This window comes from Lagenorhynchus albirostris, chromosome 16 (genome assembly GCF_949774975.1).
Source record: "Lagenorhynchus albirostris chromosome 16, mLagAlb1.1, whole genome shotgun sequence".
In the NCBI taxonomy this organism is placed as follows: domain Eukaryota; kingdom Metazoa; phylum Chordata; class Mammalia; order Artiodactyla; family Delphinidae; genus Lagenorhynchus; species Lagenorhynchus albirostris.
In genome coordinates this window covers 19,258,353-19,283,930 of record NC_083110.1, presented here as the reverse complement: position 1 = coordinate 19,283,930, position 25,578 = coordinate 19,258,353, and the positions used below count along the sequence as shown (strand labels likewise).

Below are 25,578 nucleotides of genomic sequence, written 5' to 3'. Positions count from 1 at the left end.
TGTCCATATGTGCATGGGTTTATCTCTGGGCTTTCTATCCTGTTCCATTGATCTATCTTTCTGTTTTTGTGCCAGTACCATACCGTCTTGATAACTGTAGCTTTGTAGTATCGTCTGAAGTCAGGGAGCCTGATTCCTCCAGTTCCTTCTTTCGTTCTCAAGATTGCTTTGGCTATTTCTAAGAATTTGTCCATTTCTTCCAGATTGTCCATTTTATTGGCATAGAGTTGCTTGTAGTAATCTCTCATGATCTCTTTTATCTCTGCAGTGTCAGTTGTTACCTCTCCTTTTTCATTTCTAATTCTATTGATTTGAGTCTTCTCCCTTTTTTTCTTGATGAGTCTGGCTAGTGGTTTATCTATTTTGTTTATCTTCTCAAAGAACCAGCTTTTAGTTGTATTGATCTTTGCTATTGTTTCCTTCATTTCTTTTTCATTTATTTCTGATCTGATTTTTATGATTTCTTTCCTTCTGCTAGCTTTGGGGTTTTTTTGTTCTTCTTTCTCTAATTGCTTGAGGTGCAAGGTTAGGTTGTTTATTCGAGATGTTTCCTGCTTCTTAAGGTGGGCTTGTATTGCTATAAACTTCCCCCTTAGAACTGCTTTTGCTGCATCCCACAGGTTTTGGGTCATTGTGTCTCCATTGTCATTTGTTTCTAGGTATTTTTTGATTTCCTCTTTGATTTCTTCAGTGATCTCTTCATTATTAAGTAGTGTATTGTTTAGCCTCCATGTGTTTGTATTTTTTACAGATCTTTTCCTGTAATTGATATCTAGTCTCATGGCGTTGTGGTCAGAAAAGATACTTGATACAATTTCAATTTTCTTAAATTTACCAAGGCTTGATTTGTGCCCCAAGATATGATCTATCCTGGAGAATGTTCCATGAGCACTTGAGAAAAATGTGTATTCTGTTGTTTTTGGATGGAGTGTCCTATAAATATCAATTAAGTCCATCTTGTTTAATGTATCATTTAAAGCTTGTGTTTCCTTATTTATTTTCATTTTGGATGATCTGTCCATGGGTGAAAGTGGGGTGTTTAAGTCCCCTACTATGAATGTGTTACTGTCGATTTCCCCTTTTATGGCTGTTAGTATTTGCCTTATGTATTGAGGTGCTCCTATGTTGGGTGCATAAATATTTACAATTGTTATATCTTCTTCTTGGATCGATCCCTTGATCATTATGTAGTGTCCTTCTTTGTCTCTTTTAATAGTCCTTATTTTAAAGTCTATTTTGTCTGATATGAGAATTGCTACTCCAGCTTTCTTTTGGCTTCCATTTGCATGGAATATCTTTTTCCATCCCCTTACTTTCAGTCTGTATGTGTCTCTAGGTCTGAAGTGGGTCTCTTGTAGACAGCATATATAAGGGTCTTGTTTTTGTATCCATTCAGCTAATCTGTGTCTTTTGGTGGGAGCATTTAGTCCATTTACATTTAAGGTAATTATCGATATGTATGTTCCTATTCCCATTTTCTAAATTGTTTTGGGTTCGTTATTATAGGTCTTTTCCTTCTCTTGTGTTTCTTGCCTAGAGAAGATCCTTTAGCATTTGTTGTAAAGCTGGTTTGGTGGTGCTGAACTCTCTCAGCTTTTGCTTGTCTGTAAAGGTTTTAATTTCTCCATCTAATCTGAATGAGATCCTTGCTGGGTAGAGTAGTCTTGGCTGCATGTTTTTCTCCTTCATCACTTTCAGTATGTCCTGCCACTCCCTTCTGGCTTGTAGGGTTTCTGCTGAGAGATCAGCTGTTAATCTTATGGGGATTCCCTTGTGTGTTATTTTTCCCTTGCTGCTTTTAATATGCTTTCTTTGTATTTAATTTTTGACAGTTTGATTAATATGTGTCTTGGCGTATTTCTCCTTGTATTTATCCTGTATGGGACTCTCTGTGCTTCCTGGACTTGATTAACTATTTCCTTTCCCATATTAGGGAAGTTTTCAACTATAATCTCTTCAAATATTTTCTCAGTCCCTTTCTTTTTCTCTTCTTCTTCTGGAACCCCTATAATTCGAATGTTGGTGCGTTTAATGTTGTCCCAGAGGTCTCTGAGACTGTCCTCAGTTCTTTTCATTCTTTTTTCTTTATTCTGCTCTGCAGTAGTTATTTCCACTATTTTATCTTCCAGGTCACTTATCCGTTCTTCTGCCTCAGTTATTCTGCTATTGATCCCATCTAGAGTACTTTTAATTTCATTTATTGTGTTGTTCATCATTGCTTGTTTCCTCTTTAGTTCTTCTAGGTCCTTGTTAACTGATTCTTGCATTTTGTCCAATCTATTGTCCATTCTATCTCCAAGATTTCGGATCAACCTTACTATCATTATTCTGAATTCTCTTTCAGGTAGACTGCCTATTTCCTCTTCATTTGTTAGGTCTGGTGCATTTTTATCTTGCTCCTTTATCTGCTGTGTGTTTTTCTGTCTTCTCATTTTGCTTATCTTACTGTGTTTGGGGTCTCCTTTTTGCAGGCTGCAGGTTCGTAGTTCCTCCTGTTTTTGATGTCTGTCTCCAGTGGCTAAGGTTGGTTCAGTGGGTTGTGTAGGCTTCCTGGTGGAGGGGACTAGTGCCTGTGTTGTGGTGGATGAGGCTGGATCTTGTCTCTCTAGTGGGCAGGTTTACGTCTGGTGGTGTGTTTGGGGGTGTCTGTGGCCTTATTATGATTTTAGGCAGCCTCTCTGCTAATGGGTGGGGTTGTGTTCCTGTTTTGCTAGTTGTTTGGCATAGGTTTTCCAGCACTGTGGCTTGCTGGTCGTTGAGTGAAGCTGGGTGCTGGTGTTAAGATGGAGGTCTCTGGGAGATTTTCGCCGTTTGATATTATGTGGAGCTGGGAGGTCTCTTGTTGATCAGTGTCCTGAAGTTGGCTCTCCTACTCAGAGGCAGAGCCCTGCCTCCTGGCTGGAGCACCAAAAGCTTTTCATCCACACGGCTCAGGATAAAAGGGAGAAAAAGTAGAGGGAATTAGTAGAAGTATGAGGAAAGAAAGAAGGAAAGGAGGGTAGGAAGGAAGGAAGAAAGAAAGAAAGAAGCAAAGAAGGAAAGAAGGCAAGAAGGAAAGAAAGGAGGGAGGGAGGGAGGGAGGAAGGAAGGAAGGAGGGAAAGAAGGAAGAAAGACAGAAAGAAGATACAGTAAAAATAAAGTATAATAAAGTTATTGAATTAAAAAATTCTTATTTAGAAAAAAAAAAGGGACGGAAAGAACCTTAGGACAAATGTTGGAAGCAAAGCTATACAGACAAAATCTTACATAGAAGCATACACATACACCCTCACTAAAAGAGGTAAATGGGGAAAAATCCTAAATCTTGCTGTCAGAGACCACCTCCTCAATTTGGGATGATTCGTTGTCTAAAGGAGGGAAGGAAGGACGGAAAGAAAGAAAGAAAGAAAGAAAGAATGAAGATAAAGTATAATAACGTTATTAAAATTAATTATTAAGAAAAAAAATTTTAAAAAAAACATGGACGGATAGAACCCTAGGACAAATGGTGGAAGCAAGACTATACAGACAAGATCTCACACAGAAGCATACACATACACATTCACAAAAAGAGGAAAGGGGAAAAAATCATAGATCTTGCTCCTAAAGTCCACTTCCTTAATTTGGGATGATTGGTTGTCTATTCAGGTATTCCACAGATGCAGGGTATATCAAGTTGATTGTGGAGCTTTAATCCGTTGCTTCTGAGGCTGCTGGGAGAGATTTCCCTTTCTCTTCTTTGTTCTCACAGCTCCCAGGGCTAAGCTTTGGATTTGGCCCTGCCACTGCGTGTAGATCGCTGGAGGGCGTCTGTTTTTTGCTCAGACAGGATGGGGTTAAAAGAGCCGCTGATTGGGGGCTCTGGCGCACTCAGCCCGGCGGGGACGGAGGGGCACAGAGTGCGGGGCGGGCCTGCGGTGGCAGAGGCCGGCGTGACTTTGCACCAGCCTGAGGCGCGCTGTGCGCTCTCCCGGGGAAGTTGTCCCTGGATCCCGGGAACCTGGCAGTGGCGGGCTGCACAGGCTCCGCGGAAGGGGGGTGTGGAGAGTGACCTGTGCTCGCACACAGGCCCCTCGGTGGCGGCAGCAGCAGCCTTAACGTCTCCCGCCCGCCTCTGGGGTCCGCGCTTTTAGCCGCGGCTTGCGCCCGTCTCTGGATTCCGCGCTTTTAGCCGCGGCTTGCGCCCGTCTCTGGAGTTCCTTTAAGCAGCGTTCTTAAACCCCTCTCCTCACGCCCCAGGAAACAAAGAGGGAAGGAAAAGTCTCCTGCCTCTTCGGCAGGTGCAGGCTTTTCCCCGGACTCCCTCCCGGCTAGCTGTGGTGCACTAACCCCTTCAGGCTATGTTCAAGCCGCCAACCCCAGTCCTCTCCCTGCGCTCCGTCCGAAACCGAAACCCGAGCCTCAGAGCCTCAGCTCGCAGCCCCGCCCGCCCCGGCGGGTGAGCAGACAAGCCTCTCGGGCTGGTGAGTGCCGGTCGGCACCGATCCTCTGTGCGGGAATCTCCCCGCTTTGCCCTCCGCACCCGTTGCTGTGCACTCCTCCGCAGCTTCGAAGCTCCCCCCTCCTCCTCCCGCAGTCTCCGCCCGCGAAGGGGCTTCCTAGTGTGTGGAAACTTTTCCTCCTTCACAGCTCCCTCCCACTGGTGCAGGTGCCGTCCCTATTCTTTTGTCTCTGTTTTTTCTTTTGCCCTACCCAGGTACGTGGGGAGTTTCTTGCCTTTTGGGAGGTCTGCGGTCTTCTGCCAGCCTTTAGTAGGTGTTCTGTAGGAGTTGTTCCACGTGTAGATGTATTTCTGGTGTATCTGTGCGGCTCGAGGGGGCGATGGTCCTGGCGACGGCTCTTCCTCTAGCCCCCCTCCCCCCTTCCCGCAGAAGCTTGTTACCCAGCTCTCACTAGCTGCGCGGTGCGGGCTTCCTTCGGGCAGCCATTTTGGCTTTTAGTTACATATCATTTTGATAGGAAAATTACTACACCCCTACTTTCACAGTCATCAAGGAACATGTAAATACAGAATGAACTTAAAAAAGACCAAGACATACTCGCTGGATCAATCTGATCTTAATGGAACAATCTATGGTATGTAATGCAACGATGTACAAACATAGAAAGAGGCAGTGCACTGTAGGAAAAGGAAATGGTTTAGCCACGCTCTTACCCATGTAGAGTATGACACTAATCACATTTCTTGTAGTTAATTTAGGTGCTCTTTTCTGTCATTAGACTGTGAGTTCTTTTGAAGCAAAGACAATGAGTTATTTATCTTGTCATCTCCTTTACCCGGCAATATATCTAGTGGTAGGAACTCTGTAAATACTCATTGAATAAATGAATTTTTAAAAATACCACTTTACAATTACTACTAGTTTTCAGGCAGAAAGTTGAGAGAGAGGAAAAATAATCCTGGAAGAACTAATGATATTAGTTCTTGATATTAGGGGGCATCAGGCATGTATTTACCTTAGCAATATATAGCTCTTAACAATTGGTGTGTGCTTAGTCATCTAAATTTTACCTATTGAGGTGCACTCTTTAATAACACTGTTAATTAAAGATAGAGTATAATTTGAAATGGTAATCATTAAAATGATGAAACTTATGTATTATGACATATAGTATTATTTTACAAAAAATAAATAAATAGGGCTTCCCTGGTGGCGCAGTGGTTGAGAGTCCGCCTGCTGATGCAGGGGACGTGGGTTCGTGCCCCGGTCCGGGAAGATCCCACATGCCGCGGAGCGGCTGGGCCCGTGAGCCATGGCCGCTGAGCCTGCGCGTCCGGAGCCTGTGCTCCGCAACGGGAGAGGCCACAACAGTGAGAGGCCCGCGTACAGCAAAAACAAAACAACAACAACAACAAAAAACTATTCCTCTAAGTATGCTTAGATGATATTTCATGCTCAGTTAAAATTAATGTGAAAACTTATAATGCATTCAGGTACATAATATTATAAACAATCTTTTGCACCATTTTATAAAATTTAGAAAATATTTTAGACCTATAATTTCTCCTTCCCATTGTACATTTGGGGTAGCTGAATAATATGATTATAGAATAACCATATTTTAAAGCCAGATGAGACCTTAGCATTTCTAGGACCTTAGTAGGTGGGATAAACTTGATTTCAAGCTATGGCTCAATTGCTGTAACTATGAATTTTGGAATTATACATTTCTGCTCAAAGGCTTGATTTCTTCATCTTTAAAACTGATAGGTAAGATGATACAGCTACTTTGGAAGGCAGTTTGGCAGTTTCTAACAAAGCTAAACAAACGTATGGATACCAAGGGGGAAGGGGAGGTGGGATGAATTGGTAGATTGGGATTGACATACATACACTATTGATACTATGTATAAAATAGGTAAGTAATGAGAACCTACTGTACAGCACAGAGAATGCTACTCAGTGCTCTGTGGTGACCTAAATGGGAGGGAAATCCAAAAAAAAAGGGGATATATGTATACATATAGCTGATTCATTTGCTGTACGGTAGAAACTAACACAACATTGTAAAGCAACTATATTCCAATAAAAAATAAAAAAAAAAAAAAACCTAAACATACTCTTAACATACGACCTAACAATCACCACACTCCTTGGTATTTACCAAAATAAAATGAAAAGTTACATCCATACAAAAACATGCACATAGATGTTTATACCAACTTTATTCATAATTGCCAAAATCTGCATGCAAGCAAGATGTCCTTCAGTAGGTAAATTAATAAATAAACTGTGGTACATCCACACAATGGAATATCATCCAGTGCTAAAATGAAATAAGCCAACAAGCCATGGAGGAAACGTAAACGCATAGTACTGAATGAAAGAAGCCAATCTGAAAAAGATACATACTGTATGATTCCAATTACGTGACATTCTGAAATATGCAAAACTGTGGAGACAGTAAAAATGCCAGTGGTTGCCAGGGGTTGCATGGGGGATAAATAAATAGGCAGAGCACAGAGGACTTTTAGGGCACTGCAGCTGTTCTGTATGATACTACGATGGTGGATATATGTCATTATACCTTTGTTCAAATCCAAAGAATGTAAAATAGCAAGAGTGAACTCTAATATATTAAACTTTGGACTTTGGGTGATAATATTTTGTCAGTGTAGCTTCATGGACAGTAAAAAATGTACTACTCTGGTTGGGGACTGTGCATGAGTGGGTAAGTGGAAACCTTTGTACTTTCTGCTCAATTTTGCTGTGAATGTAAAACTTCCCTTAAAAACAAAGTTTATTATGTTTTGAAAAAAAATGATAGGTAAGAGACCTACCTCTTAGGCATGTTATAAGAATTTAATGAAATAATGTGCATATATGTTGATTATGATATGCACATTATGGAAAACAGGCATTCCAAAATTATTTGTTAAAAACTCAAGGGCTTCCCTGGTGGCACAGTGGTTGAGAATCTGCCTACCAATGCAGGGGACATGGGTTCGAGCCCTGGTCTGGGAAGATCCCACATGCCGCGGAGCAACAAGGCCCGTGAAACACAACTACTGAGCCTGCGCGTCTGGAGCCTGTGCTCCACAACAAGAGAGGCCGCAAGAGTGAGAGGCCCACGCACCGCGGTGAAGAGTGGCCCCCGCTTGCTGCAACTAGAGAAAGCCCTTGCACAGAAATGAGGACCCAACGCAGCCATAAATAAATAAATAAATAAATAAATAAATAATATCCCCTAATATGATGATTTATTAAAAAAAAAACTCAAGCAAATTGACGATCAGAGATGTTACTGTGTAAAAGCTAGGAAAGAGTTGGGCAAAGGATCAAACTTAATTATATTCTTGGAAAATTGAAGAATGTTCAAAATTCCTATCACATTAATTATAGATATCTGTAAATTATGAATGTTATTGAATATGTAAGATTGAACATTATCAGTTTTCTTTCAGTTTAGAAGCTGAACACAGTGCTTGTTAAAGGTCTCAAGTGGACTTGGCGCTGAATAGTGAATGTTTCAAGAATCTTCTTTGCTGTTGTAATTGATGAACCAATATTGATTCATTAACTACCTTCTGCAGTTTACATTAGGATTCACTATGTGTTTTAAATTCTATGGCTTTTACAAATGTAATAATGACATGCATCCATCATGACAGTATCATACAGAATAGTGTCACTATGCTGAAAATCCCTTGTGTTACATCTATTCATTCCTCCCTTTTTACCCCTGAATCCCTGGCAACCACTGATGTTTTTTTACTGTGTCCATAGTTTTGCCTTTTCCAAAATGTCATATAGTTGGAATACTGCAGTATGTAACCTTTTCATATTGGCTTAATTTATTATCAATATGTATTTAAATTTCCTCCATGTCTTTTTATAGCTTGATAGTTAATTTATTTCCATTGCTGTATAATATTCCATTGTATTGATGTATAACAGTTTGTTTATCCATTCTCCTGTTGAAGGATATCTTGGTTACTTCCAAGTTTTGGTAATTATAAGCCAAGCTTCAGTAAATGTTCATGTGAAGTTTTTGTGTAGATGTAAGTTTTCACCTCATTTGGGTAAATACCAAGTAGCACAATTGCTGGGTCACATGGTAAGAGCATGTTTGGTTTTATAAGAAACTGACAAATTGTCTTTCAAAGTGGCTGTACCATTTTGCATTTCCACCAGCAATGAATGAGAGTTCCTGTTGCTTTGTATTCTCCTCAGTACTTGGTATTCTCAGGGTTCTGAATTTTGGCCATTCTAATAGGTGTGTAATGGTATCTCATTGTTGTTTTAATTTCAATTCCCTGATGATATGTGATGTTAAGTGTCCTTTCATATGCTTACTTTTCATTTATATGTCTTCTTTGTTTGGGTGTCTTTGTTAGATCTTTTGCTAATATTTATAGACTTTTTAATTTTTATTGTTGAATTTTAAGAATTCTTTGTAGATTTTAGATACCAGTTCTTTTGCAAATATATTTTGCAAATATTTTTTTCTGATCTGTGCTTGCCTTTTCATTCGCTTAACAAACAGTGCCTTTCACAGAGCAGAAGTTTTAAATTTTTATGAAGTCCAATTTGTTACTATTTCCTTTCATTTTTTATACTTTCAGTGTTGTATTTAAAAAGTCATTTCCAAATTCAAGGCTACCTAGATTTTCTCCTAGGAGCTTTAAAGTTTTGCACTTTACATGTAGGTCTATGATTCCACATGTAATTTATCCTTTACATTTTTTCCCCATGGGTAGAAAAAATACTTGAAAAATTAGTAGCTTTCAAGACAAAATACACAGTCAAAGAATAATTTTCCAAAGCTGAAAGCAAGACTTTTACAAATTTAAAGTGAACAGCTGTCAAAAATTCACTATTGAGAGACACCAAGATGATAATACTTGTTTAAGGAAAACTGGATAAAGAAAGAATGGTTAAATAAAATTCTAACTTAGAAAAAAAACTGGTTGATGGTCCTATAGAATGGTAAAAATGTAACCTTCAGTATTATGTTTTCTATAAAAATTATTCCCATCTCAGATAAAAATTTATTTGCATTCCTGTGTGACAAGAATTATTTACCTAGCTATCCCTTTTAACAAAATGAGTATCTACAGAACTGTAAAACCCCTACAGAATTGTAAAACATCCTAACCAATAGTAAATAGCAAGTGGTAAAAAGATACACACTGCTGGAGAATTAGATATCTGCCAGGTAGGCTTGGTTCACAATGTCTGCCCAGGAGGGCACTGAAGGGACAAGCAATAGTACCTTTTGCCTATTTCTAAGCTTTTGATAAATTTCTTTACTTCACAGAGAAAACTGTTGTAAGCGCCTACTTGAGACTTATGAAAAGAAATATGAAGACTTCAGTGACTTTGTGTGTGTGTGTGTGTGTGTGTGTGTGTGTGTGTGTGTGTGTTTATTTCTATAGAACTGTGTCTGCATAAGTACTGCAGAATTCCTTTAAGTATAGTTTGGTAGTTTGGTAAAGAACTAGTTTGGGAATAGCAATCTTTATTTTTCTTTTGATTATTGTCAGAAGTGGGTCAAGTAAGTTTGAGCTGGTTAAAGTCCAATGAAGAATAAATAGCTTATAGTGCAGAGAAACTAGGCAAACTTTTGCGATAAAGGTTAACAAAACTTCGTTAAAATGATGAGATAATTTTGACTATCGTATTTAGGAAAAATAAAAGATAATGAAAGAAAGTAATTCTTACCAATATTTTATAATAACTATAAATGGAGTATAACCTTTAAAAATTGTGAATCACTATATTGTACACCTATAACTTATAATATTAATATTTTACATCAACTATACTTCAATAATTTCTTTTTAATTTTTAAAAAGAAAATTCTTTCTGGTTTCTAGCTTTTAAACCCTTTACAGAAGGGGATTTACCTTTATCTTTTACATCATCTACATTTTCTAACACGTAGCAATACTTAGGTTCAGGAAAGGAGACAGAGGAAAGGTTCTAAGGATGTAGAAAAGGGATATGAAATTTCATAAAGTTGTACATTTAGCTATATACATGTTCTTTATTCTCAGAATAGTATTTGCCTAGATATTTATGCAGGATATTAGTTATTTGGAGAACAATCATCATGATCAAATTCTTACTAAAAAAATTTTGGCCACCTTTAAGTAGATACATAAACAACAATTAACTTATATACTGGTGTATTCCATTGGCTTTATAGCTTCTTTTTGGGGGGGGGAGTGAAGGAGAAAAATTACTGTGTAGTTGCCTGTGTAATGAATTTTAAATTTACAGGTAGAGATTCAGGTGTGCAAAATTGAAACATTTTCTTATACATAGTTAAATCTCTGAGCTCATATACAATGGGTTGCTAAACTTAATCTTGCCAATTTAAGAAACTCAATCTCTTTTGGCTTATAATTCAGTCTCTTTAGGAAAAATTTCCTCTTAAGAAAAAGATTCTTTTCTCTGTTCTCCTTTCCTCCTTAGAATTTTGTTTTACATATGCAGATATCAGGGGAGGAAACAGTTGGTGGTAGATTATTCCCCATTCAATGGATTATAGCATAAACCTCTTCAGGCTTTGCCATTGATGTATTCAAAGCCCAGCTTTGGGAATTAAAAGAAAGCAACTTTAAGTGTAGCTTTTGCGAATAAAATGTCCTTCTACTTTAGGTCTGTTCTTTGGGTTATGGATTTATAAAATTCTGCTTTGTATGTTTTCTACTTTCCCTGAGGCAAGTTCTAGCTTTAATTGTAGAAAACTGAAGAATTAAGAAAAAAATCGTCAAAAAAAATTTAAAATATATTTCAAAATCTTCTTGTGCTACACTTGCTGCGATGACTGAAGATGGAGCCGCCCACAGAAGTTTGCAACAAATGAAATGTCCTGCAGTCTAAGATCAGTTCCTTTATTGCCCTCTTTATTACTGTTTTCCAGCATAATAAAAATCATCCTTTGCCTCTCAGGATAGCTATAAAATGAGTGACAGTAATTGCTAGTCATTCAGCTATTCTCTGCTCTTAAAATAATGTACTTCAGGATTTGCAGTAATACTAGGACATTTCACCCCTCACCCCAAATCAAATGTTAAGCTGACACTTTGAAACGCTTAAGACAAATCTTGAATCAATCCTTCAAAACATATACTACAGTTGACCCTTGAACAACATGGGTTTGAACTGCGCAGGTCCACTTTCATGAGGATATTTTTCAACAGTAAATATCACAGTACTACACCGTCCATGGTTAGTTGAATCTGCAGAGGAACTGGGGATACGGAGGGCCAACTATTGACACAAGTTATACACGAGTTAGTGCCAGCATTGTTCAACGGTCAACTGTTTTCCAAGTGTACTTGTTTTATAATAACATATTTTCTTTCTTTTAAACCTCATTGTAAAAGTTATGTAATTGTTAAATCCAAGTACATGTGCAGTTGAGAAAAAAAATAAATTGGAGGTGGAGTTCCTAATGATTTTTTCTGCGTCTAATGAGTAAACTCATTCCATCAGCGAAGACTTAAGAGATGTGTCAGTAGAAAGTTTTATGCAAAGTATTTGGTGTTTTATTTCTTTCCTATAGGTGTGGATTTATATAGCTAGACATTAAAACTCAAGCTATCATGAAGGCCTTTTTAACTACTTAAGTTCACCTTAAATAAAGCAATACTTGTTTTTAAGACATTAGCTTAATGTTTAGTTACTGTGTATATGGGAGGTGCCCAATATTTTTTTTCTTTTTCTGGTACTCTGTGTTTAGAATTTCATGCAAATAATTGTTGCTGGCATTTTGTGAAACATTCAGAATAATGGGGAAGTGTCACAATAATGGAAATCTTACAAACCTTTCCTAATGCTTCTGTGCTATATTTAATCTTAGTAATTCAAAAGATCATTTAGTCATCATCTCCGACATTCTCAATATAGCTGCTTCAGATAAATGCTGGGTATATGCTTCTTGTCATTTATTTTCCTTATTTTTTATATTGTATATTTTCATGTAAGGTTTTTATTTCCATATCTGACCTTAACTCTATGGTTCTTCAACATAATTAACACCAGGACTTCTGATTGTGTTGCACAATCTAAAGCAATAACCACACAAACTTCTATAAGGCCAAGCAAAAAAGAATCAGAAAAATTCTTACTGTATATTTTATTCTCCATTTAAAGTAATAAAATAAATTGTGAAGCATATATATCATTGTTTTATAGAAGTGAACATTCATTGTTAGTGAATATTTTTTGTATTTTTTCCAGTGAAAAATTCATAGGAAAAAAATAGTTTCTGACAGCTATAATTTCACCTTTAATTAAACAGAAATTACTGAGTTTATTAGATAATTAATTTTCCAAAAATGAACAATGTTTTTTCTTTCCTAAATATCTTTTCACTTTCACAGAACTGAGAAAAACAGCTCTGCAATCTAAAATTAAGCACCTTTAGTGAATACGGATTCAACATGCATTGAATACATATATATTGTGTTTGCTTTTAAAAACACTTACCAACATATTTTGGAAAATAACAACTTCTTAATGTGTCATTAAAGGGCACATCTGTGGATTTTTAAAAAAACTGATCATTATTACGCCTTCCACATTTATACTTGTACTTCAGTTCCAAGGGAAACATGATGATGATGATACACATGTGCTTTCTGTTGAGATGGGACTGTGCCTCGATTTATTACAGGCCTTAATGACACATTCATAACTGAATGCTACAAATCAGGTTAAAACTCCAGTGAATTTATAATGAAGGTTTTCAGTACTTAATTTTTTTCATGCAAATGAACTTACTGTCCTTAATGTGGCTTAAATTGACTAATTTTAAGGCTACAGAAATGTGTCTACCAATGTTCATAACCCATGATTTAGGATTTAGACAAAATAATGTACTGTTCCCAGGTGCATCTTATAAGAAGACTTCATTCATTCATTCAACAAACATTCTGGTTAACCTAACTGGTGCTATGTACTGTACCAAGGGCTAGATACCTCAAGGAATAAGATAAAATTCCTGCACTCATATATATTTGTTAGTCTACTAGAGAGAGAGTTTCATTAGTATATCACTAAAACACAGAAAGAAGCTCTAATGAAAACATACAAACCATTTTATGTGAACCCCAAACAACTTGGAACAAAGTTTGCCTTGTTCTAGGTCAGCATGGATTTCCTGAGGCAGGACATTTAACTAGTGTCTTAAAAGAATAGTAAGGAATTCCCTGGTGGTCCAGTGGTTAGGACTCTGCCCTTTCACTGCAGGGGGTACGGGTTTGGTCCCTGGTAGGGGAACTAAGATCCTGCAAGCCATGAGGCATGGCCAAAAAAAAGAATAGTAGGAGCTGAGCAAGCAGACGAGAGGGGATTGGCAATTACGATATTGTGATTTAGGATAAGAGGTATATCTTTGGTCTTTTCCTGCTTCTGGCACAGAACTCCTAAAACCCTTGGAATATACTGAGTGATGAGGGCCCGTAAAGCTGTCTTTTGTATGTTAATGAGATGACTTTGGGACCACCCCCACCCCCACCCCCGCCCCCGCCGTAGGATGGGGGCTGGTTGACAGGGCAACCAACCCTGTGATTAGAACTTTTAGTTCCACCCCTCTACCTCTGGGAAGGGTAGAGGGGCTGGAGGCTGAATCAGTTGCCAACGGCCAGTGATTTAATCAATCATGCCTATGTAATGAAGCCTCCATAAAACCCCAAAAGGATGGGTTTTGGAGAGCTTCTAGGTTGGTGAGCACATGGAGATTTGGGGAGAGTGGCATGCCTGGAGAGGGCATGGGGCTCTGGGCCTTTCCCCATACCTTACCCTCTGCGTCTCTTCCATCTGGCTGGTCCTGAGTTATAAAAGTTAAATCTAGTAAGTAAAATGGTTCTCTGAGTTCTGTGAGCTACTCTAAGCAAAATAATCAAACCTAAAAAGGAGGTTGTGGGAACCTCTGATTTATAGCTAGTTGGTCAGAAATATATGTAACAACCTGAAGTTGGACCAGCGTCTGAAGTCCAGAAGGGGGGAACCTTCAAATTGTAGCAGAAGCACAGTAACGATCTAGGCTTTTGACTGGTGTCTGTAGCAGGGTGGGAAGGGGCAGTCTTGTGGGACTAAACCCTTAACCTGTGGAATCTGATGCTATCTCCAGGTAGATGGTGTCAGAATTGAGTTGAATTACAGGTCACCCAGCTGGTGTACAGAGAGTTGCTTGTTGTGGGGAAGCACCCCCCCCCCACACACACACACGTTGACATTGGGTCCAGGAACCCAAAAGAACAGTCTAGGTCAAGGTTCTAATATGCCCACAGGCACAGAGACATGAAAAAACATGGCGGATTTGGAAAATTGTAAAATAGATATAACTAAAGCATGAGAGACCTGCAGAGGAATAGTAGACATCAGGTCTAAGAAGTTCACCAACGACCGTATTCTTTGATGGTTTGGATATTATGCTCTACAAAATAAGAGGAAGGTGTGACTCTGCAAGGAAATAGCTTTATGAATACCTGTCTTGTGTAGCTTACCTGCAGAAAGTCAGCAAATCCAGGGAGAGGGAGAGGGAGAGAGAAGGGGAGAAGGGGAGGGGGAGGGGGAAGGAGAAGTTAACAATATGTTCTGGAATTACTGAGGCCTTTTTGTTGTAGTTGTTTTCTCTGTGTGTTTTGAAGTAGTAGAGTCTTTAAAGATTTGGGGTGGGGATTCATTTAATAAAAATAGAAACCATTTCTTTAGTATTCTTTTAATTTCTTAGAAATATCATTGCCCATGCTTGTTGATATTCTACATATTTACTCAGCTCCACTCATTAGTTTTATTCTGGGAGTATTAATCATTTTATAGAAAAAGTAAACATTGTTGGACTATAGTAATAACTCCCAGCGGTCTTCATGCCTTAATCATGCAAAGAAGGAAGGAGAGAAAGAGGTCTGGAGATACTCTTCAGAGTGAGCAAATTTCTCTGGGATTCATTTACTTCAAATCAATCAATCTTTTTAAAGCCCTTTTTATATATGTCTTTTCACAGATGTAGTGAGGTTATTGCTTTACAGTATAAAATTATATATTTCACCATTTTCATCATTTGCTAATTTATAATATTTCTGTAATTGTGTTAAATATCGTACATCAGTGAACATTAGTTGAATGGAACACCGTAGTTATTTTTCTATATATTTAGGGCAGGTGATTTTTTTAAGAGTTTCATAATCTGCATAGTATTGTGCTTAATCAGGATTAAGTATTCCATCATTATACATTTTATTTTTGTTTCAATCTAGAATCTTTCCTTAATTTCCATCTGTAAGTCACTCAAATCTAAAATCTAACCTACTGGAACTAGAATCTAAAATAAGATGCAATCTGTAAAACTTGCTGATAAAAATGCAAAATTTTTGTTTTACAAGATGAGCTATTGAAAAAGGTATAATCAAAGTCACATCTGTATTTTTTTCTTCTTAGTTGTCAATGTCTTTTACTCCCAATGTGCACATTATCCACAACCAGAAATTAACATGAATTATAGTATGCTAGATTTGTGTGATAAAAAAAAAAAAACACGAAACTAATTTGACCTGTTTACTTACAGAGAGCCATATCCTAGAAGATGTCAACAAATGTATCATTGCCTTGAGAGACCAGGATGCTGATAATTTAGATCGAGCTGCAGGTGCTATCAGAGGACGGGCCGCAAGAGTTGCTCACATTGTCACAGGTGAAATGGACAGTTACGAGCCAGGAGCTTACACAGAAGGTGTGATGAGAAATGTTAACTTCCTGACAAGTACTGGTAAGTCTCTGTCCCCAATAACAGCTGCTCTCTTCCTGACATTTGCATCTACATAGCTACCAAATATTCATACATATGGAAAGGAGATCTCAGTCTGTGTGGCTTGTTTTGAAATAGATTGCTCTACTATCTGATAGGGGCTTACATCCTGTGGTTGTGTGATTTGAAATTTATCTCTGGGAAGTAAATATATTCACTGGAGAAAAAAGGCTTTTATACATATATGCATTATATAAATTACCCACAGGCCTTTAGCCACTTATGAATGTTTATTAATGCTAGAGTTGGTAGGAGATATAATTAGGCCAGATGTGATAAGTATGTAATAGTTTCCAAGCTCTCTTTTAGCTGTCTGATTGGTACCCCCCAGGTTTTTGTTTACATTGCTTAAACAGAGCAAACTTGTTCTATGTTTCCAGAGAAATGCTTTCTACCTTCTTTTGCAATCTGTTTGCAAAACACTATTTTGTTCTTTCACATAATCTTTGATTACTTAAGAAATACCAGACCAGGATTTTGTTTTGGTTGCAGCACCGAAGTTAATATTTTCTGAAATCAGCTAATAAATGCTTAGTTTTTGAATCACACATTAAAATAGTATTCTTATTTTAGCACTGTTATTAACATTTCTCCAAGACACTTATAGAACATTCAAAGAAGCATTTAAATTCCTATGAATTCAAAAACAGTGGATGCAATTTGAATGAGGGCAACCAACCATCTTTAGAAGTCATCATGGCAGTAGTTTTTCTTGTGAAAAGCCCTTGTAATCTGTGAAAACCTCAGGCTGAATTTTTCTTATTAATTACTTCATAAGAGGAGAGTGACAGTGGACCCATGATTCCTAAAATATTTGAAATTCCATACTTAAGTCATTGATCCTACCTAGAGAATTGTTCATATTATGCATGGGGCATATTGTGTTTGGATGTACATACTTGTTTTGTGAAAGGGGTAGAAGGGATGGAGATGGGTGATTTGGGGGGAGAGGAAGCTGCTCCTTGAAATTAATAAAGATAAGCTTATCAGCATTTGAATAGCCTTCATTAGGGAATAGTTCTGAAGAGCTATACCACAGGTAGCCTTGGCAAGTTTTGTAGAGAACTGAGGATTAGTGTTGCTCTTTTCCTAGCATGTTGATACAGAACTCATTAATGAATCTTGGCGCATAGTTTTCTCAGTAGCTCTTTTAAAATATTTCTAAAACAATGAAATGCTTAAGATATACTAAGGAAAGATGAAGGAGGTGTATTTGCAACTCTTGATATGATATTTCTATACTACTCAAAAGTCACTGGTGTCACGAATAGGGTACAGGGTAGTTGCTTTATAAGTGAGGTGTGGCGATACATTTACTTGCTTAAGGAGATAATTGTGTTAGAGTAGTTCAGCATCTCTTCTCTAAACTAAATTTAGCTGGTCCTTTCCTGTTGGTCAAAATCAAGTACAGAGTTCTCTGATTTTTTTCTACCTTCTGGGGATAGCATTGTAAGTAAAAAGAAGAAGGCATCAGTGGTTCTCCTTTTAGCCAGTGAAAAATGTCCTATAGGGAACTGACTAAAGTCTACCGAAATTGTACCTACATCTTGTTTCTGTCTCAGTTTTGTAATCGTATTGGTAATGTCTTGTGAACACACTCTTATGGTCACCATGTCTGTATGAGGTACTAAGATTATAGTTTTATTCTCTATAGTATAGCGCCCATATCTGGACTTCACATGCAAAGAAGTGGAAGTGAAATTTTGAAGTGTCCAGAATGTGAAATGTGTTGTGGGAACACTCCATTCACAATCAATTCTTATAATCTGAAATAAGAAAACAAAAATGAAACAAAGTTATTTACACATTTAATTACAATTTTGTCAATACCTGTATGATTTATGATGACCTTACAAAATAACTAACCAATATGGCTACATTATCATTCAATCAGAAGAGAGAGAAATCCTTTTTCCTCTAATTACTTGTATGTAACTTTAATTGAAATTCTCCAGGTAAATTATGTCCTGTACCCCAAATACAAATACAATAAATATGGAATAATGCTGGGTTATTCTGTATAAGTCACATCTTATTAGTAATATAACAGTATAGTTTATGATTTTCCAATTTTGTCGTTTTAGTTTTTTAGATACTTTTTGGCTTATCTTAAAATCTTCTCATTTGGGGTTTTTTATGTCTAATTTCAAACTTTTCTGCAACAGCTTTCCTTGAAATTTATCAAAAGCATTCCTCACTAAAGGGAATTCTGAGCAATAAATTAGATGAAAATGCTAATTTGATCAGTTTGATCTTAACCAAAGCTAAAATATATGAGCATTTTCTCTCCCATAGAGATATTGTCTATGAAAAATACTTCCAACTATTCTATCCTCCACAATTAATTAACAGAAGATGTTCATCTTTGTTCACATCTGCCCATAACTTGGACTTATTATTTATAAATAATCATCAAATTAAATAATTCAAAATGTCATGTTTTATGTTATGAAGCCTTAATAGTTCATATTTTAGCAAGTGAACGGTCTGTATATGTGACCTGTTTTTCTTTCTTTCTTTTCCTTTTATGCAGTTCTCAGGTCTTAACCCTTTTTCCGAAAATAACTCAATAAGGAGCTATTGTGAATTGTTCTTATTAATGAGACTTTCTTATCTTTGCACAATTTGCCTTTAAAGTACTGTCATCAATGATGAAACCTAAGTCATACTTCTCTAAGTCACAAAGAATGTTTTTGGAACATTGCACCTTTGCTTTTAATCAGACTTTGTGGCTCATTAGCACATTTTCAAGATTTGTTGATCTTCTAAGTGTTTTATCAGCACTTAGAGAAGCCCTGTTACATTGCAGGATTTGCATGGTTCATGAAATCAACCAGCTGGTTTTCAGTGAAATGTAGGCAACATCTGGAATGCTGCATTTCATTCAGACTGAGGCGGAGTATTGTAATCTCCATGAGAAATTTTTATTCCGCCCAATTCTTCCCTGTTACTAAGCTCCTCTACCTGTCAGGAATTCCCAATAGGGGAGAGAAAATATTAGCTTTTGTGTTAAATAACAAGCCTTCTGGATTGCAATGGGAAGGCTTAGAAGTTGTATACCTAACATCATTTTCAGTTTTTTCACACTAGGCTGGGAGAAAACCTAAACCAAGAGTGGACACACATAATATTTTTTGTAAGTGATTTATGAATTCTATCAATTCAGAAATCAGCAGGACCCAAATCATCTTTTGCAAACACTCAAACTCCACCTGGTTTCAAAGTCAGCTAGGCTCATGGACCAAAACACAACAAACACACAGATGAACCTGACCAAGACATCCTGGTGGCCTCCAACATTGGCAACTGGTAGTGATGGCAAATAAAGTGTCATTCATCAAGTACTCTTTCAGGCCCAAACTTGAACGCTTTCCCCTGTTAGAGTGGAGAAGAGTCGTATAGCTGCAATTTTTCTTCTTAAAGGCAAATGAGACAGTTGAGAACAATTTAGAGCCAATAAATATTTCCAAATTTTTGTTGTAAATTTTTCTTGTGACCGGTTGAAACAAGGGATAGACTTTTAAGATGAATTTCTCTAAAAAACATTTAAAAAACTTTAATAGCAGTTAGTAATTCCGATCAATTTCCTTCATTTAATAGTTTTCATATACAAATAGCCTGCATTCTTGTAGCCTAATTGAAACATTTTTTAGCTACTGTCCTTATGTTGCATCTCTGTTTATAATCTTAAATGGCTATAGGATATAAAACAGAAGCTTTAGTTCCAGCCGTCTTTGCCCACTACCATCCAGCAGAGGTTGCAACTCAGTGGTCCACATACTGGATGTGATTCAGTGTGACTCAGAGAATTCTTATGTGTCCAGTAGAGTTTTGACCAACAAAGTTTTATGTTTTATTATAAGAATTACTTTCTAATTATATATATGAATATATATACATACATATATATATATATATATATATCCAGATTAATGGCCTATCGTAACAAATTGGAGGGTCTGGCAACACTAGAGCAGAGTTTACCATGGAAACGAAAATGGCTGGAGCTTAGTAGTGTCTTTCTTTTGGTTGAGACTGGGCCATAGTCTCCTTTATTACCTCTCATTATATGCCCAGTCTGCTTTGCTCACTTAATATACCTACCTGAACTTTGTAGGCGTTTGAATTCACCTAAACGTGAATTTCTGTTTTCTTCTTCCTAGCATGGGCCAAAAGGCACCTTCTACTCCATCTAAGTTGTTGCTTTCACAATCACATGGGCATACCAGGATCATTTCTGCCTTTAGGTCTTGTCCATGCTGTACCTGTCATTTCGAATACCCTTGCGCCTTATTTATCACATCAAATTTTATCCACCTTTCAAGAAACAGCTCATACCCCTGTGTACTCTAGAAACCTTTTTTTTTTTTACTCTCTCTGGAAATAGTGAGCTCTTGGTCTCCTGTGCTGTAGATTTTAAAGGACTTGCCACTCAGGTGCATTGTTACAGGCAACTATATGTTACTGATGAACTCTTCAGGTATATTTATCTAGAAATGACTTTTCTTTCAAAACAGAAGTTAAGTTATAGGAGAAAAGAAAACTTGTATTGTTTCTCTTTGCATCTCTTCCAAAGCCTGCCATAATGTCTTGCATGTGCTAGATTAAAATGAAACAGAACAAAACAACTCTTGAATTGAACCTATATGCTTATGCTAATTTTATTCCAGCAGTGAAACACCTTTTCTTCTCTACTGGCCCTCTACAGTTATAATTATTCTTTATAACTTTCTCAAATGCCACCACCTTTACAAAGGAGCTTCTGATTCCCTTTCAGTTAGAATTAATTGCTCCATTACCTGTGTTACCATGGATGAGCTTATCCTCTAGTTAATGCTTATTTCACTTTGCCTTGTATCATAATCAGCCATTTACATACAAGTTTCTCCCACTAGATTGTAACGTACTTAAAGGTAGATACCACACTTTATTTATTTTCATATTTCCCAATAGCATTTTATACATTGTAGGAGTACTCAAGTCCTTCTCCCAATTTTAAATTTAAAATTCATTGTAAGATTATACTGTGACACATTCTACTACAGTTAAGCAAGAGGACAAGTTATCATCTCAATTTGTGGGGAAAGAAAACAAAAACAAAACCCAAGAGCAGTGGCCTATGTCAAAGGCTGGGGCAGAGAAAAGATCAGGGAGGTGATTCATTACTGTCCGGAGTCAGATATTAGCCATTTTCAGAGAACTTCGGATCAGATTCTTAAAAGGTTCTTTAGCAAGCTTTTGAACAAGAGATCATGACTTTTGTATAAATAATTACTTCCAAGAACCATCCTTGAACTGCATCTGTTGAAAGATCCCACTAAACCTATTTTCACTAATGGTTCCTGCAAATCCCCCTAAAGGGTAGCAGCCGTGCCTTCAAATTCAGAAGCATATGCTGGCAAACTTCCTCCCCCGGTAGCAGTCTGAGACAGCCCTCTGGGATTATGCACTTTCTTCCTTTTGGCTTCAGCCCTAATCTGACACCCTTTAACACAGTTAGTCAGAGAGCATTAATAAACCACTTCTATCTGCATATCACTTGGCCAGCCTGCATAACCAGTGTCTTCTTGTTGGTGATGCCAAAATCAAAAGTTAAATGACAATTTAGCCTCTTTAAAGAAGAGTAAGATCCCCTGGCCTTAGAAGTACTGCTGCTGCTGCAGAAGTTTGGCACTTTGAACTGACATTGTGAATTGAAGAAAGAAGCTTCTAGAGCTTCTGAGTGGAAAACCTGTTTTTTTTGTCCAAAGAGACCTGGATTTGAATAGGACCCAGATCTAGTGAGCGGGCTGAGGGTACTTACTTATCTTGACGTTTTAAGTTATTGGAAATATAAACTTGTCAGATAAAAAGTACCATCAAAACTGAAATCCCCTATGTGTACTGGGTAATGCAAAGGCTTTTTTTGACATTTTTGATATAGTTAGATCCTAAGAAAGGTAGGTACGTGGAATAATCTAAAAAGCCACTGTTAGTACTGTCCTTATTAATAAAAAGAAGGCGTTCTGACACACTAGTAGACATTTTATTGTCAAGGAAGGAAATGGTATAGAGGGCTTAGGGTGGATTTCAGACAATCATAAAGAGGGGCTGATACCTTCCCAAATCTGGAAAATATAAAATATTGAACTGTGAAGCTGATGCTAAATGAAGGATAGATTAAAAATAGATGAGCTGAAATGGCACGGGTTAAAAGGAAGGGATCGTTGGGAAAGTAAGTGGAGAATTTGAACATGCACAGAAAGGGCTTTGGAGTCTGTGAGCAAAGGGAGGTGGGGGTGGCAAGGAGCACGAGAGGAGTAGCATCAAAAAGGGAGTGAAAGGGGGGCTTCCCTGGTGGCGCAGTGGTTGAGAGTCCGCCTGCCAATGCAGGGGACACGGGTTCGTGCCCCGGTCCGGGAAGATCCCACATGCCGCAGAGCGGCTGCGCCGGTGAGCCATGGCCGCTGAGCCTGCGCGTCCGGAGCCTGTGCTCCGCAACAGGAGGGGCCACAGGAGTGAGAGGCCCGCGTACCGCCAAAAAAAAAAAAAAAAAAAAAAAAAAAAGGAGTGAAAGGACCCAGAGAAGGGAAATTGAGTACTGATTTTCCAGCTTGGTTGGTCATCATCTGTGTTGGAACAATGGAAATGCTTCCATCCGTATCACCCAAACAGGAGCACGGCCTTTCAGCAGCTTGTTTCCAAACCCATTTCTTTCAGATGGTTTATGAAATTTTAAAAATAAGCATAAAGCCATGCTTTATGCCTGGTGGTTTTATTAAATGAGGTATTATGATACCACTTTAAATCTAAGTGTTTCAGGGATGATGTGCCTTAGAATATACGATGTGAATGTGATTCTGTTACCAAGATAGTGGCAAGATAAACATACGGGTGTCTATGAAGTTTTGTGAAAAGTAGAAAAATGGATCATTCAGGAGTTTCTTCTTTTTTTCTTTCTTTAACGACAATAATGACAAAAAATTAATAGGCCTGTAATCCTATTATTGTTCAAATACAGTAATACTGTACCAAACTATATCATTTTATTTTAAACCTAAAGGGATGGGGACTTTGACTTCATTCATTTTAAGATTTACTAAGTACTAGACATTCTTTGTAAGAGAGGAGACTAGTGCCTTCTAAAATCATAGTGTTTGCACAGCCACTGGGAAAAGAGAAGTGGCTATTCAAGGCCAGAGAGGATCAGAGGCTCTGGAGTCGTAAACAGTCTTAGGTCTTTCCCAGCCCTTCTGAGGGCTATGGGCATCAATATCTCAACACCCCAGTAACCCTCTAAAACACACCCTTCCTAACAGTTGTTAGGAAGCTCTGGAATAGCCTTTTATCACCTGGGTAATCCAACAATTGTCTCTTTATAATAGAATTACTGTAAAATGTTTTATAAACTGCAACATAGTTTATGTTTTTAAAAGGGAGCTAATATCTGGTAGGAATCTCCTTCCTTGTACTCCGTCTTGAAAGTCCGATTTATGAAACTAATGAAATAACTCCAGTCATTACAAGTATCTGTTTCATGTATTAATAGTCCTCAGTTGTAAAGACAAGTTAATTTTACTTTTTTAGAGATCATTATATGTGGCCTGGAAAGTCTGGTTATACAGTTACTGCTGTGAGCTGGTACAACTTTTACATACATCTGAAAAACTGTATTTGAGGTTCAAGGTCACTGAGCCTAGAAAATAAACTGATGTGGGGCATCTCTCGGATTTTCCATCTTCTGGCTTTGGGGAGAGCATAAACCATGTGAAGGTGAATGTATGAAACAGACTGCATTTCCTCTGGTGTTAAGTAATTGGTGTAGATAGCAGAGCTTAACTGGCAATAGTTTTAGCCATTTCATTCCCAGCCTCTCCTTCCCACCTGTCCTTCATGTCCATTTTTCTGGGATTCCTCAAATGTAGTGCTGCTCGGATGAGGGTGATCACAATAGCCATGATGATATTGCCAAGTTTCCAAGACAAGAGTAAGTGTAGTAAGTGAAGGATTAAGCATTTCTAAGGTGAACAGTAGGTATCTACTGCCAAAAGAAGGCAATGTTGCATTTACACTGTCAGAAGGCCAATACTTTCAAAGGACAGTGTTATCTGTAAGCTTTATGAATAGATGTGAATATTTTCACATAAAGTCCATATGTAAGTCGTTTATCATGATTGGGTGAGTTAAAGATTATTTCACCTTTTGGTGAAAACTGTAAACTTGGGGAATACTATAAACTTAGTGGATATCTCAAGATCTTCAGTGAAGGAAGAAAGGATTGTTTGACTGAAGAAGGGAAGTATATTTTAAATGATAGCCACAGTTGGGATAACAATGCTGGGAGTAGAACAAGTGGAATAAAAGAGTCTCTGGAAACATTGATCAGGTGTCCTGTTTACCCAGCTCAGTAAGGATGTAGCTCAAGAAAAGCCAAAGGGATTTTAGGCATGTGGAAATTCTTTCCCACCATGTGCCCATGCTGATTTCTGCTGACAAATATTTTCATTTCACATATTTGAATTCTCTAGCTCATGGTAATTTACAACTTCCTCTTTTGTCAATTACAAAAGAAAGCATTACTGCTTAACAACCCCACACAGCAGGCTAAGGACTTAGGAATGGTTCTTCTCCTGACATGTATTAGTAACCCAGCAGTATCTTAGAAAGTATAATATATTCTGGTGAGCATCCACCATTGAATTTTACTGTCTGCCAAAGTCTGTAGCAGTTAAAGTTAAGTGAACAATTTATATTATAAAATTTCTCTGCTGATATAGGGATTATCATTTATTATAAACACTGCTGCCAGTATTTCAAGATTCTAGATATTTTAAAGTTGATTTTGAATGTAGGTTATAGTGATTTAACAAAGGTTAAAGGCACATTCCTTTACTACTTTCTTTTTTTTTTTTTTGCTGGTAAAGCTTAGTTTCTTATTTTTAATTTTAATTTTTTTTTATACAGCACGTTCTTATTAGTTATCTATTTTATACATATTAGTGTATATATGTCAATCCCAATCTCCCAATTCATCCCACCACCACCACCCCCCATCCCCCACTTCCCCCCTTGGTGTCCATACATTTGTTCTCTACATCTGTCTCTATTTCTGCCTTGCAAACTTGTTCATCTGTACCATTTTTCTAGATTCCACATATATGCATTGATATATGATATTTGTTTTTCTGACTTACTTCACTCTGTATGACAGTCTCTAGGTCCGTCCACGTCTCTACAAATGACCCAATTTTGTTCCTTTTTATGGCTGAGTAATATTCCATTGTGTATATGTACCACTTCTTCTTTATCCATTCATCTGTCGATGGGCATTTTGGTTGCTTCCATGACCTGGC

General features: G+C 37.6%; 1 protein-coding gene across 1 annotated transcript in view; it reads left to right on the top strand.

The window, feature by feature from the left end:
- The window catches only part of CTNNA3 (catenin alpha 3), a 1,656,790-nt gene that overhangs the window by 1,248,804 nt on the left and 382,408 nt on the right, over positions 1-25,578 (top strand). Inside the window, exon 12 of the mRNA XM_060125436.1 lies at positions 16,007-16,207. Coding sequence (XP_059981419.1) covers positions 16,007-16,207 — 201 coding nt within the window. The remainder of the gene's footprint in view (positions 1-16,006; positions 16,208-25,578) is intronic.